Consider the following 20,915-nt stretch of genomic DNA (forward strand, 5'->3'; position numbering starts at 1 on the left):
GCAGGTCCCGACCGCAAAGACTGGGGCCATTGCAGTCTAAAACCGTCAGACTGCATTGTACTGTGGTACCTTCATAGGAAACTGGCATGGTCAGTGTACCGAGGAGTGGCAACTTTCCGAGATAGCATGACAGCTGTACTTCCGACTTTTGCAGCTGCGGCCATTGATGGGAGTGCACTTGGTAAATGCTTTTGGGAATGACGCAAACAGGGGAGCCGGTATCAATATCCATCATTATTTCCGATGCCATTCCATGCAAACGATTTTCTGATGGGGGGTATAAGAGAGCGCGTGGTGGTCAAGGACCAGATTTGGGACGCGCTACTATCACTCTCTTCGGTTTCTGGTGTCTGTGCTGTTAGTGCTAGCGTCCTGCTTGTCTCATTTGCCGCACACATTCGCGCTAAATGCCCTGGCCGTGCACACTTAAAACATTTGCGCTTGATTAGTCGACAAGCCTTTGTATTATGACCATGCTTACCGCAACATTTGCATTGTTGCACGCCCTGTGACTTCGTGCGCGATTCGTATTGGCCAGAGAGCTTTAGCAATCTCGCTTGTTCTTGGTCAGTAACAATCCCTTGCGAATCGCGTTCAGCGTTCTCTGCGGCGAGGGCAAGAGCCTCGGCTTCTTCGAGATTCAGATTTTTCTTCGCTAACAGCTGCTTCTGCAGATTCTTGGATCTGACACCACACACAATACGGTCCCTTACCATTCTGTCTAGCATCGTTCCAAAATTGCAATTCTGTGCCATCTGCCGTATTGCCACAATGAATGCATGTACAGATTCCCCTTCTTGCTGGCAGCGATGGAAGAACTTGAAACTTTCAGAGATTTCATTCGGTACCGGGTCGTAGTAGCTGCTTAGCGTCTCCACAACTTCTTTGTAGGTAAGGTTGTTAGGCTTTCGCGGTGCTACCTTCGCGTTCAAAATTTCTATTGTCCTTGTTCCAAGCGCCGCTACCAGCAGGGCTCTTTTCTTAGCATCGTCTATCAGATCATTCGCTTCGAAATAAGCTTGAACCTTGACAAGGTACGGCTGCCACTTATCTTTTTCGTCTTCGAATTCCGGTAGCCTGTGTGCCATGGCTGATCCTTGGCGGTGGGTTCCTTCTGCGTGACTGTCGTGCTTGGGCGTATTGCTGGTTTCCTTGCTGCAGCAGAATCCACAAGAACTAGAAAGCCAGTGGAGCGCTATGGCTATTAGGGGAAGGAAATGCTGCTGACAACAATGCTGCAGATAACAGCGCATGCGTAGCTAGTCCCTCTTTCCTTCTTCCCCTCCTTTCTGATAACGCAAATCTGCAAGCGGTGCTACAGCGTTTCCGCGAGAACGGTATCAAACTTCGTTATGACAAGTGCAAGTTTGGCGAACAATCGGTGACGTATCTTGGTCATCGTATTGATGTTGAAGGGCTACACCCCCTCGAGAAGCACGTGGATGCAATCAGGCTAGCCCCTTTACCGCGAGATGTTGCCGAGTTGCGATCCTTTGCGGGAATGGTTACATTTTACAACAAGTTTTTGCCAAATCTTTCCACTATGCTTGCACCCCTGTACAGCCTTCTTGAAAAAGGTGCAAAATGGGTTTGGCACGAAAAAGAAGACGTGGCATTTAAGAAGGCCAAGGATGCTTTGTGTTCAGCCCCAGTGCTAACGTACTTTAATGCGCAGCTGGAATTGATGTTGGAATGCGATGCTTCACCTTACGGTGTCAGTGCTGCCCTTTTCCACCGAATAAATGGTGAAGACAGGCCAATTGGCTTCCGATCACGGACGCTCACCTCAGCTGAGAGAAACTACTCCCAAATTGAGCGAGAGAGGCTTTAGCCCTGGTGTTTGGCGTGACACGATTTCGCGATTACCTGTTGGGCCGGGAGTTCACGCTTGTAACGGACCACCGCCCCTTATTAGGTCTACTCCGACAGGATCGTCAAACTTCTGTCATGGCTGCCGCCCGAATTCAGCGCTGGGCGCTTTTGCTAGGGGCATACAAGTACAAGCTCATTTGTAAACCTGGAAAACAGATGCTAATTTCTGACGCTCTAAGCCGTTTGCCTCAATCGCTGCAGGAGCCGCAAGCGGAAACAGAGGATCTGTCGGAAATGGTGCTTATAATCGACGAATGGGACCAACCAGCGGTTTCCCACCAAGAGATTCAAGCGCTCACAGCAGCTGACGGGCTTTTGCAAGAGATATGCAGGTACGTGACTAACGGATGGCCCTCCGTCGTAGAAGGTGACAGCAGGGAAGTGGCGGAATTCCGGAAAAGGAGACATGAGTTGTCTGTGGAGAAGGGGCTGTTGTACTGGGGGCATCGTGTGGTGATACCAAGTGCGGCGCGTGAGAAACTGTTGACGATGCTACACGAGTCTCATCAGGGTGCGTCAACCATGAAGACAAGGGCGAGGGCTAAGTTTTGGTGGCCCGGTTTAGATCAAGATATTTGTAGATTGGTCTCGAATTGTCGAAACTGTGTGCAGGCTTTGCCCATGCCCCCTAGGAATCCTGTCAGCTGGCCGATTTCAAGAGAGAGGTGGTCACGGCTGCATGCAGACTATGCAGGACCTATTGGGAACAAAATGTTGTTGGTAATTGTCGATGCACACAGCAATTGGACAGAAGCCATTCCAGTATCTCGAGCAACTGCTAAAGCCACTGCCGATTGCATGAGAACCTTGTTTAGCAGGTTTGGATTGCCCCGCACCGTAGTTACTGACAACGGTACACCCTTTACTGGGTTAAAGTTTGCGGTATTCCTACAGAAAAATGGAATCGAGCATATTCATACCCCGCCTTATCACCCCCAGAGCAATGGTCTTGCGGAACGGGCCGTAAGAACAGTCAAGGAGGGCTTGAAGAAAATGCCGGGCGTGGAGTTGACAACTGCTCTGGCGAGAATTCTTTGTAACTACAGAAATTCGCCACAAGCTTCAGGCTCTACTCCGTCCGAGCTTCTTCTGGGATACCGTTTGCGTACAAAATTAGATATGTGTTTTCCTCCCAGGAACTACGAAATGCCCAAGCATTCAGAGAGTGATTCCGCCAGTTGGTACTTCACCCCGGGAGACGCAGTCTACGTGCGCAACTACGGCGTAGGAAAAAAGTGGACACCAGGCAAAGTGAAATAGACGAGTGGTGCCCGTCTAGTCACTGTGGCTACTGAGGACGGAGTCGTTCGACGTCATGTCGACCAGATCCGAAAACGCTCATCAGACACCGACGGAAGCAGAGAAGTATCAAGTCCTGCAGAATCGCCTCCTGCGACCTTAGGGGCCCCGACAGACGAGGATCACGACCTTCCCAAAGGGCCTGTTCCTGAGCTACGCCCGTCCACAAGAACTAGAAAGCCAGTGGAGCGCTATGGCTATTAGAGGAAGGAAATGCTGCTGACAACAATGCTGCAGATAACAGCGCATGCGTAGCTAGTCCCTCTTTCCTTCTTCCCCTCCTTTCTTTCCTTCTCTATATATTTCCGAGCCGGAAATAAAGCGTCGTCTTTTCGCTCTGTGAATCTGCCTGGTTTTCATCGCGTAGCTGCCGGCCTTTGGCCGGTAGAACAGTGCGCAGACTAGCTACGCATGCGCTGTTATCTGCAGCATTGTTGTCAGCAGCAAATTTAATCAGTATTTGATCGGCAGCCTTTTAAACATGGTAAAGTTTGGCTGTTTTGAGCACGAATATCTGTGCTTTATCAACGTGCACAGCAGGAAAATTTTCACCACTTTGGGCGCACATTATGATAGTTCAGTGTACGAAATTTCATCGAAATTTATTTGCTAGTTCGTTTTTTATTGCCTTTTCAATTTGAAGATTTCCCTAATACTGCCTCGCATCGCATAGCTTGACCAGGAAAACCGCTTATTCTAAAGCCTAGGAATCATGCATGGCGAAACTAGAATAGTATTTCTTGGTTCGTATAAGCGTAAATTGCGCTTTATACAATTGGCATGATTATACTGAGCCTTCAAATATAATCAATTTTTCCTACACGGCATTCAATCGAGAAGGCCGCCATACTCAACAATGTGAGCCTTGTTTGAGTCGGCTTCCTTTTAATATTGTATTACTGTAAAATAAAGTTAAAATAAGAAGCACAAGCCATGGTGATAATTAGTATTTGCACCTGTATTCGCTCATTATAGGTTTTTTGCTGCTAGCGCCATCTAGGTAAAAGCAGCGAAATTGTGAGTTCATTCAATTACCAGGAGAGGCGCGTGTGACTACACTCCTTCAAAGTATTGAAGCCAGTCAAGAAACCTACAAGTCAGCTTCTCTGCAGTGCAAAAACCCCTTCACCTTGGCGGCCAAACCTGTTTTGGGGGCAGAAATCAGGTGCAGTGCAGGAGATGTCTATTGTGGCAATAATGGTCATGTCCATTTCCTGCAACCCTCTTCTTGTTGTCGCAATTATGGGATTAAGAACCAATCCATTTGAGTGCCATTCATAACACCTCCCCTTCCCCTACCTCCTCCAGGTAGTCAATAGTGAAGGAATTCTGCTCAACAGGTTTGTGCATGACATCAGGCTGGACATAAAAGTATTCTGGGCTGCACCAAACTTCTGCCCCCAAAACAGGTTTGGCTGCCATGGTGAAGGGGTTTTTGCTCTGCTGACTTCTAGGTTTCTGCAACCCACCTATTACTACTTTTGTGCTGTGAAGTGCTGTGAAGCAATTTGCTTGTTGCTATTTACATTGCTGTTTGTGAGGTGAGTGTCACGCTTTTCAAAAATTCATTGCCTGTGGAAACAACTTCTTTTGTGATCTAGAGGAAAGCAGAGTGTCAGTGGAGTGAAAGGAATGAATGAATACCTGGAGGCGCCCAAGACACCACTGGTTCTTAGCATAAGGAGACACATCCACTTAAAGTGGAAACACAAACAGTTCATTAGGGCAGGACTGTGGAGTGAAGAATAGGACGGTGGACCACAAGAAATAGTTTCGGCCAGCGGTATCGAGCGGTTGTCTCTTTCACATCTTTGTTGGTGCGTGCTCTGTTCCCTAGAGCTTTCAGTGGCACACGTGTGTCTGTAGCTGTCCTCTCGGAAAGCACCGTTTTGAATGTAGCCGCTACAAGAGACACAACTGCAAAACGGCCAACGTCGCATACGGAGTACAGATGAAAAAAAAAACGAAGGAATTCAAGGCTGCTGAATTGAATGTCGAACGTTAGCTGAAATGAGAATAGACACTGTACTGGTTCAGTGCTTTTCACTCTTATAAACTTCACAAATATGTGCTCATAGATAATCAAAAACCAAACGTCATCATCGATAACCACCGTAATGAAACATAACAGTCGTACGTCTGTAATTGTATTTGGTCACTTACGAAGCTTTTATGGGCATCTTCGCAAAGGTAGGACAGTTGACCGCACTACGCTGTGTGGAGAGAAGTTTCGACTGCAGACAGCGTAACATAAACAAAGTGACACCGAGAGGGCAGCTGGGAGCATTTCACTGTGACAAGAGAAAAGTGCTTGCCTACATGTAAACCGAATTACCGGATTCCTTCGGCGCACACGCAGTGGCATTAGTGGGGCCAAGTAGGGCTAATGCGCGTGCGCAGCCGCCACTCTCTACTTCTCTGTGCGTAAATAGTAAGCCTAGAAGCCGTGGATTCATGTTTCAAGGCCAGGGGTCTGTTCTTCTATTATTATTATTATTATTTTGCAATGCACCGTAAATGCTTTCGCGGACATTTAGTGCATGTGGTGGTTTGATGGAATGAAGCGTGTGTCTGTATCGGGCGGTCGTGCAGAACAGAGTACTGATATCCATCACGGCACACGCACATCGCAGCTGTTTTTAGACTGCCGCAATGAAAAAAATCGAACGTATTTATTAGCACAATGACAGCCTCCCTTTACAAGCACACATGGTGAAATTCCGAGCTTTTTGGGTGTTTCTTGCACCTCATTCCGGTTTTGTATCGAAAAAAAAAATAGTAAATAAACGTCGCGTTTGGTTTTGACATAGGACATCATTCTCTTCACACCTTTGAACATGCCAGTTGGCTTTAGTAAAGTAAGTAGAGGAGGCTCAGAATTTTTGCCTCCGAATGGCTGAATGTCGACTGACACCACCGAAATGAAATATGCGATGATGTGTGGAATGGAAATCGCATGGCAGTCTGATTCGGCGCGCAGTTTTGACGTCGAGGTCACCAGTGGCATTTTTCTTTTTTTACTGAAAGCATTTCCGATTACAAACAAGCAAAGCAGTAAAAGGAAATAAAACCAAAGACTAATGCTAGTTGTAATCCTTACTGCTTAGCATCAAGGAGCCATGTGGTCTTACTCAAAAAGATTCAGAAATATAAGTGTAGTAGCACAGCTAGCAGTGCGAAAGCAATTCCAAGCAAACACGCAGAAGACACGCAGCAAGCTCTACCAAGGCAGCAGTTGTTGCTTCCCTCAGGAGATAGGAGCTTGAGTCTTGCACGAAGGCACATTCACGAACTGGGCTGAACCTGTTCAATCCGTTTCGAAAGGACTTTTGATAACAATACCACGTCAATTCGATGTAGACTGCTATATGTCGAGACCTTGCGGTGAAACCCACAGTTGACCGAGTCGAGTTATCACTATAGCTTCGTTCCCACGTGTAGCGAACATCACCCATTTTTGCTGTGCACAGATAGCAAACGGTGACCACGCCTTGCAGACTACTCTTTTTTTAGTGATAGAAAGGCAAATTTCCACTCTTTTACAATGATAAAACCGGAAAAAAATCGGAGAGAATGGAACGATAATGTTCCAGAAACAGCATCACCACAGAAGAAACTGCATAAATACCGTATTTACTCGCATAATGATCGCACTTTTTTTTTTAAATACTGACGCAAATTTCTGGGTGCGATCATTACGCGGGGTAAATTTTCTACAAAAAATTTTTGAGCACCGAAAACGCAAACAACTTGCAGGTCAGACGTCTTAGAACATATATCTCAATTACAACCAAAAATAAAAGCTGAGTAAGGCTTACCTTCGCAATAAACACGCACATTAAGCATCACATGGAGTGCACAATGCCCATTTATTTTTTTTCGTCAGTACTCTAATCAAAGTCTGAATCCTCGCCATCCTCGCTTTCACTGCTGCACGACTCATCGGAAACGGCAGTGTCGTCACTGGGAGCATCTTCACAATCCCACAGGAAGTCATCTTCCGTTCCATCCAAAGCGTTAGATATGCCTGTCTTCTTAAAACTCTTAGCCACTACCTCGTCGGGGATACTGCTCCACGCTTCTGTGATCCACGAGCACAGCATCTCTACGGATGGCCTTCTAATCTTTCCGCTCGTCGTCAAATCATGCTGGCCCATCGCCATCCACTCAGCATAAAGTCGTCGAACGTTGTCCTTGAACGGTTTGTTCAAAGACATGTCGAGAGGCTGCAGCAGCGAAGTCAGGCCGCTCTTTCAGCTTGGCACGCACGCTGTTCACAAGGTGACCCCTAAAACTGTCCAAAAACAGAAGCGAGGGAAGCAGAAATGCTCCTGGTCTTCTTCCCCAAACAATCTTAATCCAGTCGACCATCAGGTCTGCAGTCATCCACCCTTTCATCTGTGCACGTATATGGATGCCACGGGGAATGTTTCCCTTCGGAATAGTCTTCCGTTTGAAGATCACGTATGGTAGCAGCTTCCGCCCGTCGGCCGTCACCAGACGTCTTCACGAGGACGCTCCGAGCACCCTTCTCGTTCACAGTTGTATTCCGGGGCATGTCGAACGTCAGTGGAGTTTGATCGGCGTTTCCAATTTGCGACATGAGGTAACCGCATTTTTCGCGAACCCTAGTGACGAAGTGATGGAAGTCTATCACTTTGCTTTCATACGCGGCTGGGAGCCGCTGGCACAACGACGTCCGCCGCCTCAGGGAAAGTCCATTCCGTCGCATAAAGCGAGTCGTCCAACCGGAGATAGCGCGGAAATCCTTTGCGGCGATTCCCAGCTTCCTGGCAGTTGTGCGCGCCTGCGTCTGTATCATTTCTAATGACACTGCACAACCATCCTTGCGCAGGTCCCTCACGTATTCTAGGACCGCCTCCTCAACACGAGGGAACTTGCCCGTTTTGGGTCCACGGAAAGCCCGCCGTGTCTTGTTCGTAGCCATCAGCTTCTCGCGCTGCTTCTTCCAATAGCGTATCCTCATTTCGTCCACGCCGAAATGCCTACCAGCAGCGCGGTTGCCATGCTCCAGTGCATAGTCGACAGCCTTGAGCTTGAACGCGGCGGTGTAACTGGCATACCGCCCCATGGTGAAATGGCGTAAACTCGCACAAAAACACAAAGCACTCTACGACGCTGCCGAATTGCAAAATGGCGAACGCCGCAAAGCATGGAATCATGGGAACTCCAACGTTACTAGACTAGGTTGGGAACTCGTCGGAATGCATTCGCTGCGGGATGACTGCAGATCAACCACCAGGCGGCTCCATGTTCGGGGTGCGATCATTACGCGGGGAATTTAAAAAATGGAATTTTGACCTCAAAATTCAGGGGTGCGATCATTACGTGAGTGCGATCATTATGCGAGTAAATACGGTATTCGGACCATCTGCCATTTTCTTGGTTTAGACGAACTGCTTCAAGGGTCTATCAACTTGTATCTTGAACGTTCACAAGCATACTTCAGCCGACTGATTGAAAAGTCATCCTAAGGAGTTCTTGTGTGGACAAAAAAGCAGGAGAATAAGGGTTAGGTGCAGCAAATGACAGTGAACCAGCTCTGCCATTGTTCAACTCTAATCGTGCTGAAACGCTGCATGGCATACTGAAGCAACAAAACATGGGGGTGAGGTCAACGAATTGCCCCTATGATTGATCTCATGAGAGATGAAGAGAGAAGGACAGGGACTAGTCATTTTGGGGAAGGGCTAAAAATATACAGGAATGAGGGAGAGGCAAAGCGCTTTGTCCCATGTCTCTCAACCATCCCTGCCTCTTTTTGCACTTTGTCAAAATGAGGAAACTCCACCGACTAGCCCAAGAAACAGCATTGCAGAGAGACAGTGTGCCTTAAGTTCCCAACCACTTTTTGTAAGCCTTCAAAAGCTAGTAAATTCAGACTAGATTGACCAAAATTGACCACAATAATCTGGGCATGCACTGGGAAAATGTTATGACTAACATGAAAATGAACACATTCTGATGCCTGTGCTGCTTAGCATTCTAGTCAAGTTTTTTCTCGCAGTGTGGCGATTGAAGACAGTATAAAGGCATACCACTTCCCCAAAGGAAATCCAAAATTGCATCATTTTGGGGGTAGAGTGACGTGGGGTGAAGGGAACTACTGGAATACATAAGCCCCGACTCCAAACACACACGTGTCATGCACTGCCGCGCCAACGTCGTCGCACGCGTCAGCCAAAGCCGGTCTGCTCATACGCGTAGTGCCTGCGTGCATCGCGACCGCTGATGCTGCGATCTGTCCCTGCCAGATATCTGGTGCGTGACAAACGCGCGCGCTACACGCGTCTGGAAACTAGCAAGGGGTTGGGACCACGCGGCTGTCTCCTACTCCGTTCTTCTCATCTTGAAGTCCACTTAGCTCCCCCTGCTTCTTTTCTTCACAGAATGGTTTTCTTCATGGTTTGCAAATTTTCTCAGTCCGCGCGAGAGGGTCAGCGAGCCAGCACCACGAACATGCAGGTGCATTCCCCTTTTGACACGCCTGCCGTGACGCCGGCGTTGACGTCGCGGCGCATGGAAAGTGCTCTGGAGTACCCGCTTTATTTATGGCAGTTACGAGGGGTTTACCTACAGAAGGAATGCGAGGATTGGCAGCCATGTTTGCCAGTTCTTCAATTTTCCGTACTGTTTCCTCGGGCAGTTTTTCCTTTTTTTTTTTTTCATCAATGATGAAACAAACCCTTCACACATTCATGGGGACAATGTTTGCAAACAGTGTAGGTTCGCCAGTACTTGTCTAAATAGGGTGATCCCCCCCCCCCCCTTCTTCCCCCATCTTCATTGGAACTGCAGATGAATCAACAAGGGTATCTTATTGTATGATCCCCAGACATGTAGAATAAATTCCGGGGCTGGTAAATTTCAAATTATAAAATCATTGTCAAGAAACACATGTGCTACTTGCAAAGCGACGCATATTTAGATAACTGCTTAGGATGTATGCACCGTGATCCGCTTACACCAGAGAACACCGTCGCCGCCACAAAGGAAAAAGGCAGGGGGGGGACACGCAGCGGCGAATGGTGGCAGGAGCGCGCGCTGCCCTGGCTGCGGAGCTGGTTACGAGGTACAATGCAGACGGCGACGCAAAACGCAGGAACAGGCGCCAAAGGGCTGTGCTCTAAACCGAAAAAACAAAAAAAGAAAGCTGTTCATCACGCCAAATGACCAAATCAGGGCAGCGCGAGGAAGTACATGTCCGGACAAATTCTAGGGGCAGTAAGTAACCGAAGTGACATCTTGCATTATTCTTTTGTTGCACATACAACGACAGAAACGAATCCTTTGACTCCAAAGAATGCGACAGTGGCAGCCAGTTATGCATTTTACCGTGGTTAGCGCGAGTGTTTGCTGTTCTATGCTTGTTATGAAAGCAGGTGATGCTGGTAGTGAATAAATAAATAAGTAAATAAATATATAGAAAGTACACTGGATTCGCAATGCAGCGAAGACGTACATCTAAACCACTGAAGAGTACAGCGGAGATTCAAAGGGGAAGGGTCGAGAAAGAGCGGTCTAATGCGCTTGCGAAACTAACCCGCTTCTACTGGAGATATTGCTCATAACTGCCTGCTACCCTCCCCTCTCCAATTCATTTCCCCAAAAATTTAGCCTGAATGCATTGCGGTAGCTGCGTGGTGCTAACCCTCTTCGTAGGTATTTCACACCTATTTCACAATGCCGACTCTCTTCTTTAAGGTAAAATGAAATTGGCCATCACCCTTTTCTCAGCTCTCACTAGGTTACCAACGCCAGTTTCTATGGTTAGAAAAACCCGAACTAAAAAAGAGAAAAGAAAATAATTACTGTTGATTGAAACAGACTTTATTGCAATTTTATTATTTTCAATAAGGTTTGATAAAAGTAGTTCTGCGCCAGAGAGCTAGCAAGAATATACTATAATTGCTATAACTTCAAAAGTGATAACAGCTCAAAAGATGGGTATCAAAGGAAAGACAATACAGGTGTTGATTTCAGCCAGAGTTCATGACGAAACCACCAAAGATGTATACTTCGTCTCACAAAATGTTTTTAGTACTGTGAAAGGCCGGGCGCCATGGACCAAGTGCTCTTGGACACTTGCGCGCGAGCGAGGCGAACGTGTTTTCTTTTTTTTCTTTTTTTTGTACTTTGTAAATAATGTACAAAGCTCCCCCTGTACTTTCTTGCTATAGCTCCCCTCTGCACTTCCCCTCGCTATCCTCTCCCCATCATTTTGCTTTCCCGCTGGCTGCAGCTTGGGCGCTTCAGATTTTAGATAGCAGTTGAAGCGGCCGCCAGCACTCTTTTCATTCCTTTTGTTTGAACAACCACTACCCACACCACCTATAATAGGCAATTGTGCTCCTACTGTCGCCCTTGCTGATTCAAGAGGTGCATCGGAGCACAATTACCTATTACAGTGCGCATTTGAATGGGCCAGGGAGCCCCTGCCTTTCGCAGTGGTGTGAGTCAAGGTATAGTATACAAGAGCCACATAAATATTTTCCATCATATCGCATCTTTCCATTTTTGGTATCCACTTGAGCTATCGTTAATGTATGTCGACGTTGTATCATCAGCTCGCTCAAGCTTCAACTCTATCAAGAACAGTGAACAACAACGAAACGAGGTGACGATCAACCTACTTTTCATTTATGTTACGCACAATGGTCATGGCGAATCGAGCGGTGACGGTGTGCGTCGCCGCTCAAGTTCAGCCGTGGTAAGGCAAGCTAGCCCCCCCCGCAGTCCTGCTATCCACTGCAGTCAAGCTAAGAACAGGTGAACGCTTCACCCTGCGCGCAGCGGGGAGAAAAATGAGGCTTTGAAAACCCATCCTCCAACAAAAGAAAGTTTCTCTACAAAGCAAAGGTTGGGTCGCTCGGCCAACTGGGGGCAAGGCCAGTAGGCACTTTCTCAGTCCTGAATCAGAGGCGTAGCCTGGTGGCAGAATTTGAACTAAAACCAAGATGGCCACCGTGGCAACCCCGCCTTAATGAGCTTGATTACTGCACAAGTGCCTATTAGTTTGGAAAGTTTGAAGGAAGTATGCCTTCTAGTCATGGAGGAAATATTTCATAAGCAAGGCCTAATTTCACTTAACTCTGCTTTTTGAATTTTTTTCCATGGAAGCTATAACTTCCTCAGAATGGCAGAAAAATGGCTAATTTACTCCTTGCGACCTGTAGTTTGACTGTACAAAATGTATTACTGTGGTTTAAATGACTCCATTTGTTTTCGTCATTGCAAAATCTGGACACAGCAATGTATGTGAAAAGTCTGCCTGTGGCGTGATAGCGTTCATTTTTTTTTTCTCACTTAATAGTAACATTAAGAAAAAATAATTGCACTGTTGGCATATTCAGCACTACATGCACCAAGATATCTAAAAACAAAATAAATTAGAAATATGAAATCATTAGACAGTTTGATCTCTCTCTCTCTGAATCACCCAACATTAACTTTACTGGTGTAGCACTAACACTAAATCCTCCAGTCTGATGCTTGCAGTGGCAACCAATATGGAAAACGATAATAAAGGGAAATGGCTTTTACAGAGTTTTCCCAGAATTCACTGATCAGCAACTTCACTATCACTAGGATACATTCTACCCTTGTAAATTGCCCATCTACAAGGATGATGTCTGCTTTGAACGTGATAGCTCTTTGGTTCTTTACACTTTGAGACTTGGCAAATTCATTGCAATTAAGCTTCAGCACACATTAATTCTGAGTGCATAAAGGGCAGGTTATCAGGAGGAATAGAGGGGGGGGGGAGGCAGGTTTACAAGGCAAAGCATCTAAAAAGATGTGAAAACATATTTATTTACTTTTGCAAATGCCATTGACACATGGATGTTTGCAAAGTTAGTTCCCTGCTAATGATAACTCTGATATGGACTGTATTCTGCAATACCTTGTAAGAGAACTGCTCTCACCTTGCACCAAGATGAGGTAATTGACAGTTTTATGAAGGGCAAGTGTTAACTCACAAATGGATCACAGTCAACAGCCGCATTTTTCGAAATTAAAAAATTTGAGATGAACAGTTTTCCATTCAATTTTTCCTGTTTAAAAACATTGATCAGGTTTAATTAATTAGCTACAATGACACAATGTCGACAAGGGCTAAGCTAACTGGTCAAAACCGATATTTTTAACAAAAAAACCTGCTTTGCTGTCTCACGGTTGTCTCTTTTCTTGGCAATAATGAATTCTTAAGTCACAAAGACAGCTTTGGCCAAAGAGCACCATGGCACAAGGCATTTATTCTGTTACACCTCTGTCACACGAGCAGATTTAATGTCATTCGAATCGAATGTCATTCGGTTTCTTTTGGTGCTACACGGTAAAATATAATGCCATTCGCAAATGGTGGCAATTACGATCAGCTATAAAAAAATGCTGCACTTAAGGAACATCAGTGCACATAAAAGGCATTTGAAATCACTGTGTAACATTTTAAAGCTGTTCAAAACATTTCTGTACGATAATTCAAGCGAAAAACATTACTTTTGACTGTGCAGTAGCACTTTAGCCATAAAAATCCAAGCCAAGTATATGGCTGAACACAGCGGAGCACGGATAGCGCGGATACACAGTGCGAAGACGCACGGAGACACGTAGAGCATGCGATTGGCGTCCAAACTGTGAGGCGCTCAGTCAAAACTTTAACTTAGTTCCGAGATAAACATACGGGGAGATGCGGCTACCAAGGAACACAAAGCCCAAAATGATCGTGAGTCGCTGCCATGACTGGACCACTGCTGTGACCGAGAGTAATGCTGTTCCGCGAGAGCCTGCAGCGCTAATAATTTTACACTTAAATTAACAGGTTTTAAAACAAAACTTTAGAAATATAATTTTTAAGTTTCAATGTGCGCAGAATATGTTGTTGGGTTACTTGTTTCTGCTGCGTATCTGGCGTCAAGAGTACACATTCAGTTCGCGATCGAATGCGAATGAGTTCCCCAAACTCATTCGATGAAGAATGTCATTCGAACCTAATGACATTAAATTTTCTCGTGTAGCACGGGAATAATGACATTAGATGCTAATCGAATGACATTAAATTTGCTCGTGTGACAGAGGTATTACTCAAGGTGAGAACGAAACTCATTTACCAAGCACTTCAACACAGTCAAGTCAAGCACCTGCCATGGGAAAGCTTGCACTCAACTGTACCTCAGCTGGGTAGCTGGTGACTCTGGGGATTGAACCACGGACCTTCTGCAAGCGAAGTGGATGATCGTACCACTAGGACACTACTGCGGTGAATTTTTACACTCTTGCCATTCGGATGTTATAAAATTCAACATCGAGGAATTCTGCCATGCTGAGCCTGTTTCACGCTAACCTTTAAAATGCTACCATCAAACAGAGTATATGTATTTCAGCAAAGTTCACACACAGCTGCAATGCAAAAACAAAGATTACAATAACATCGAGTTGATGAGATGAGCTCAAACGCACAAACTGCGGTGGAGTGTGCATGCAAAAGCAAGTAAAACACCTCTCCAAATCTTCGCTAATAAACAAATTTTCCCAAGTGGTGCACTGCTCCACTCTCATTATTGTTACATGTAGCACAGCAATGATTGCTGCATGCTGGCTATGCAAGAAAGAGCTCAAAATAGCCACACTTAGCTGCATATGAGACTGGTGGCCGAGCTGAAAAGAGGTCACATGAAAAGCAGCAACCAATATTTTCTGCTTCTGAGGACAGTGCTCGTCCTGTGTCTTTCTCATTCATGTGTACCATTGTTCGCGCTGTTTAACAATTATGATTTTCTGCTACCCCATTAAATGTGCCTACACTCAGAGCACAGTGCATGATTATATGAGGAAAAAAGTTTCATTCCATTCACGCGAGCAAAGCACTCATAACTTGACAGCAATGTAACAGATAAGTAATGACTGAGAGCGTCTGAAAAGGGATGAATATTACAGTACCTGCCACTACAGATGACAATGTTCTCCATGTCCCGAACAAAGGCACTATATGGCTGTTGAGCACCACAGTCTGAAACTGTAGAGACGCCAGCAGAAACAGCAGCACCTGCAGATTAAGGTCAGTATTGTAAAGCTTCTGGCTGAACAAGCAGAATTGGACTGATGTGGTTTGCTGACTCTGCAGTGCAGCACAATGTAGAACTACCCCTTAGAATGTCAGGTTTCGCTTGTAAACTGTTGCATGCCACAACTAAACACCCTACACAGAGCAACATGTTGCTGCACTCAATACAGCTAGCCCTTATTGGCACATACACACGAACCCGGATATATTAAAAAAAGATCATTCAGATTTTGGTTATGTTGAACTGACGGGATACTCCTTGAAAATCCCATGTAAAAGTATAGGAAAGCTGTGTCGTATATTGAGCTCCACTGAGAGAGAATGACCTTTCCTCAAAGGTAGGTGCATCTAGGGTGATCATTTGTAGCACGCCAGCACGTGACGTTGCCAAGCCATGCATGTGAAGGAACGAGAGGGAACCGATTTTGCAGCAGCTGACACGGAGCAGACGCAGCCAGTGGAGAGTTGGTTTTCGGGGCAAGGAAAATGATGCAAGAGAGCGAAGTGCAAGGGTGTTCCCATTCTCCTGTTGAGCTTTCTCCTCTTCCTCTGTCCTTCCCAGTCTTCGTTCGCAGCAGCATGCACTACGCATGCGCCGATAAGCTCAGCCCGTGGCTGATGGAACGTCGGACGCTTTCTCTAGTGTGTGTTGCGAATCTACTGTCGCAGCAGGTGACGTGCAGTGCGCATCTTGTGTCGTGTTGAATGTGCAGCATAGCTTAAGCTATGGCAGCTGCGGGCGTTAAGAAGCGACAGATTTGATTTGTTTTTTGTATTGTTTTTGTTGCACGAGTCCATAATTGCCGTCGTGCTGAACATACGGCATAGAGTAAGCTATGGCGGCAAAAGATATTAGGATACAGCATATTTTTTCTTTTTTCGGATTAGTCGAGAGTAGTCTATTTTTGTCGTAGTGCTGAGCGTGGGGCATAGTTATGCTATGGTGGCTGCAGTCGTTAAGAAGCAACAGATATCATTTTCTGCGTTTTTTTTTTAGAGTCCATTCTTGCCATCGTGCTGAACATGCAGCATAGAGTACGCTATGGCGGCAATGAACGTTAAGAAGCAGCAGTCCTTTTTTTTTTTTTTTTTTTTTTTTTTTTTTGCAAGAGTAGTCTATCCTTGTCGTCATGATGAGCGTGCAGCACAGCGCAAGCAATGGTGCCTGCAGACAAACGTTAAGTAGCGTCAGACCTCTTTGAGAAAAAGTCGCCTATCCATGTCATCGTGCTGAATGTGCGGCATAGTGTAAACTATGGCTGCTGTGGACATTATCAAGCAGATTTTTTTTTTTTTTTTTTTTTTTTTTTTGTCAAGAGTCGTCAATCCATTGATCTATGAATCTGAAAACATGCGGCCAGGTGCGATCACGACAGCAGTTTTTGCATCGGTCACTTCAAATGGCATTTGCAGCTATCACGCGTTCCAACGATTTTGTTGCGATGGATTCCGCCCACTCCAAGCGCGATGTGATAAATCAAACCAGGCTTGTGCAATCAAGGCATCATGGGCACTCTGCCAAGTTTGACCCAGCCACTGCAGGAGCTATCAAAAGTATAGTCAAGCTAAGGCTACGACTATAAACACGCCGTGAGGTTATTGCTGGGCAGCATCTTGCCACGCTACCAATAAATGAGACGTGGATGTTATGCCCAAACCAGAGGAATGAACCTTTTCTTTTAAAATTTTGGCAGCAAAAGTGGAGGGTGGGTTCACTGTGCCAGTGGGCCGATTATGTGACAAAAAAGTTCTTTTTCATGAATGCAAGCGACGTCTCAAGCTGATCTCTGTATATCTAATTATCTATATATCGAACTATATCGTGATCCCCTTCGAGTTCGATATATATCTAGGTTCGACTGTATACTGGTAAGGAAAAAAAGTACTTTGAAAAGATGCATTAGTAAAGGTACACATAAAGACAGCACGAATCAAGTTATGACTGAGATTATTTACTCAAAACAAATGACTGAAGACTAAGTTGACGCATTGCCAGTGTACTAATGCATTTATGGCACACATACCAGTTAGAGAGAAACTGGGCAGCAGTGATATTGCCGCACTATGTTAGTCTTTTTTTTTGGTGCCACCTATGTTCTCTATCATGTACTAGCACACCAATATGCGGTAATTATTCCGGTGACAAAAATGACTCAGCTGGGACATATTCCGACCAAATGCCTGGTAATCTTTGCTTCTAATCTTTTGTCCACATTGGCTGTGTTCATGCATATACTGTACAGTGTATCCAATCCAAAAATGGCCGAGTGAAAGTAGCTGGCTAGATTTCTTTTTGGATGTCACAGTCAGGAATGCTTGCAGTTGTTTCTTTTCATGGCAAACTCAGCATGGTTAGAGTAGCACTTGGTGCTTTCCAGGTTGGGACACCATTGTGGCAGTGCATGCCTGCACCCAACACCTTTCTCTGGCATGAGGTCTCCTGGATTTGGCTGCACTTTCTTGCCTGCAATGCCATCCTCAATTTCACATCATGTAGGCCTTTTGAGCCACAAGTTCTTTGCATGCCCAGCGGACTTGGTTCACATCGTGCACGAAGTGTCTAGCAGACGACACCAGACGACAAGTGTGTTGATGAGAATGACATGGAGTGGGAAGTGGTCCCCGTCCTTGACGATAGCAGATTTTACGAAATCAGAGAAGAATGACTGGTACGAAACTGAAGGTGAATGGACCAACACTGTTTTTTATGGGTAGCAGATTTTTTTGTCCAGGAAGGCATGGTTCACTTTCCTTGTTTCATAGGTGGCTTCGGCATAAATGTCATCTTTAGAGATGAATCTGACAGCAGCGAGGGGGAGGTAGCTGCGGCATCAGCAAGTAACAGTCTCCAGCCGACACTGTCGGACTTGGGATACCCTGGTGCAAGCACTGATGGCCAGCTTCTGCCAGCCAGCAAAAGAGAAATCTAGGTCAAGGGGAGACCAAATGTTTCAAAAAAAAAAAAGGTGGCTTTAGGTGAGTCGTGCGCACTAGCTACTATGTTAATAAATAAGCGGCACAGTGTTTTGTGAGGAGTTTAAAGGGACACTAAAGAGAGAAAGGAAGTGTGTTTGCATCGATAGAATGCCAGTTCCTGATTACAAAAAGACCACTCTTACTGAAAACAGAGCTGTTATAAGGTAGTAAAGAAGAATAACAGAAATACAGGTATCACCACCACAGCCAAACGGCCGAGGCTCGCAACTACAAATCACGTGACGTGCTAGGGATCCCGGAGGCTGACAAATGCGAATTACGCTGAATGTTTGAATGCGGTAGTACGTTTTTTCTCAAACATGATAACACGCTTTTATAATACGTAAACGACAGCGAAAAGACAACGTAAACGTTGCAAGGCAAATACAAAAATATACTTGGAGGCGCCACAGGCGCCCACTTCAGTTTTGGTTATGTTTCGGCTCAGGTATTTCGTGCGCACTCGGATAGTTTGTTTGAACCTGCAGCGCCTGAATTACGAGCTTGGAGCAGCAGATGCGCCTTGATGGTTCCCATTTGAGCATTCGGAGGCACGAGCGAGCAAAATCCGCTACCGCCGACACACTCCTTCGTTCACACTTCTGCGCCAACATATCGCCGCCGTTGCCGCTTCGACTGCAACCTGACCGCTTGACTGCAGCTACGTACTATACGCTACGAAAAGCATACATATGCTAAGTACCGAAGGAAAAACGCATTATCATTCAATTGTTCACTAAATCATGGCACATCTGACCAACATATACTGCGTCAACAAGACCTTCAACGTGCTATTTGCAGGCGTCGTAAACATAAGGGGCATACTTGCCGCTCATACCAAGGAGAGCGTCTGTATATTGCGCTCGTCGCCCGGCGAAAAAAAGGGCCTCGGGTAAAAAGTAAAAACTAAAAATAACGAAGCACCAGAAATACATTACAAAAGGTTAAAAAAATTGATTTGTAAAAAAAATTTAAAAACCCGCCAGAAGCGGTGAGACTCGAACTCGCTACTGTTAGCTCCGTAACGTTCGGCGCTAACCGCTCGGCTACACCACGCCACAAGAACTTTGGGAATATTTCTAGTTTTTATGTCATGGCCCCATTTACAATGTTTCTGCTGCCGGTCTAAAAATTACAACTTCTTGATCATTGGCGCATGCTGCCTGCTCTCACGTCTCGCGACTAATGTTCTGGATGCCTATGCGCACTATATTGTGCACTGGATCCATTTTAACATGTGGAATTTCACAGCGCTGGCAAATGTAGTGGCGCCGGCACTTCGGTCATGTTCTGCTACCGTGGACGTAATTTTCGCTGAACACGGAGCTGTAGCACAAACCTTGAAGGAAAAAAGTGCGACGAAGCTTCAAAACTGACAAGCGCAGCAGCGAGGACACTATTTTGCTGGTAACTAAATCTTATTTGTACGTAAACATGTCAGGAAGCGTTGCGATGACCAATGGCTCGGTTTGTTTATACACAGTGCAAGAAGGAGCGCAAAAGCTTGAGAAACATGTAAAGTATTGTGCAATACAAGCCCTCTATGTTTTTTTTTCTTCCTTTATGGGTCCATCGCTAGGTAAATTACTCTCTTCATCGTTTTATTTCGGCTGAGGCCGTCATTGCGAGTACGCTGTTGCCAAGTTGGCCCTTGAGGGATGCGACGCCGCGGGCCGCGCCGGCTCGCTAGCTATCACGGAGTCTCCGCTTACGTCATAGTGTGCGTCACTCAACTCCAACTACGTAGTTGGAGGCCACAGTTTGAATTCGACCGGCGGGAACAAGAAAAAAACCTCAACTTCTTATCGCAATATCTCAGCAATTATTCGATTTTTTGCTGCCGGATATGCGGCGACAGTGTCACCAAATGTAGTTTATTAGATTTTCATACCATCTTTGGCTGTCTTTAGTGTCCCTTTAAGCGGTGGAAATAACCATCACATATGAAGTAAACAAGCCAGGTCATAAACTTGTTTTATTTAGGAGTTAATTTGTTTTTAGGCCTTTCATTTGTTTTACACAAAGATGATATGGGCCAAGCTGGCCAAATTTATTAAAGACCACTTTAGTGGCACCTTGATGACGGTCCAGGTGGAGAACAAGCAAGCTCCAGAGTGTACCATTATAGCCTACAGTTTCGACTTCCACATGTTCTTGCTCAGAGCTGCTCACCACCTTCAACTTTCCAATGCATTTTGGCACCATTCAAAGAATGTGAGCTCAACGATTCATTATATATGGCCAAGAACAGAGCACTTGCCTTGGCCTCCACTGAAGCCTGCATTGCTTTGTGGCAAGGTCAAGAAGGATGGCAATGCAGTGCACAGCCAGGTATACAGTCTACTCCTCTGGGTGGCAGCAAGCAGGCACAGGCCCTCATCCCAGGGACATCCATTGCTAGGCACAGATGCTGCAATGGAAGAAAACAACAAATCCCATTTAAGTTTGATTTAACTTCCTGCATTCCACAGAATGTCTCTCACATACCTTAGATCAAAAGCAGACAATGAAAAGAGAGCTGCTGCATTTTTAAATATACAAACAGAGGCACTATTTTTGACAGTTTCTGAGCTCAATTAGGTACCCCTGTTTTTTCTAATCAATTGCACAATTACAGCAAATCAAGTCATAGGTTTCTCTCAGTCTCATGAAACAAACAAAGTGCATCAAAAATTAGCCATGC

The 20,915-nt window shown here is 45.6% G+C and overlaps 1 protein-coding gene across 1 annotated transcript in view; it reads right to left on the bottom strand.

The window, feature by feature from the left end:
• The window catches only part of LOC146183125 (uncharacterized), a 37,671-nt gene extending 17,031 nt beyond the window's left edge, over nucleotides 1-20,640 (bottom strand). Inside the window, exons 1-2 of the mRNA XM_084608691.1 lie at nucleotides 20,493-20,640; nucleotides 15,133-15,238 (exon numbers count right to left, since the gene is read on the bottom strand). Of these exons, the coding sequence (XP_084464817.1) occupies nucleotides 15,133-15,238; nucleotides 20,493-20,516 (130 nt within the window). The 5' untranslated portion in view covers nucleotides 20,517-20,640. The remainder of the gene's footprint in view (nucleotides 1-15,132; nucleotides 15,239-20,492) is intronic.
• Between the last annotated feature and the right edge of the window lie 275 nt (nucleotides 20,641-20,915).

Source organism: Amblyomma maculatum, chromosome 7 (genome assembly GCF_055883805.1).
Source record: "Amblyomma maculatum isolate TAMU_Amacu chromosome 7, ASM5588380v1, whole genome shotgun sequence".
NCBI lineage: Eukaryota > Metazoa > Arthropoda > Arachnida > Ixodida > Ixodidae > Amblyomma > Amblyomma maculatum.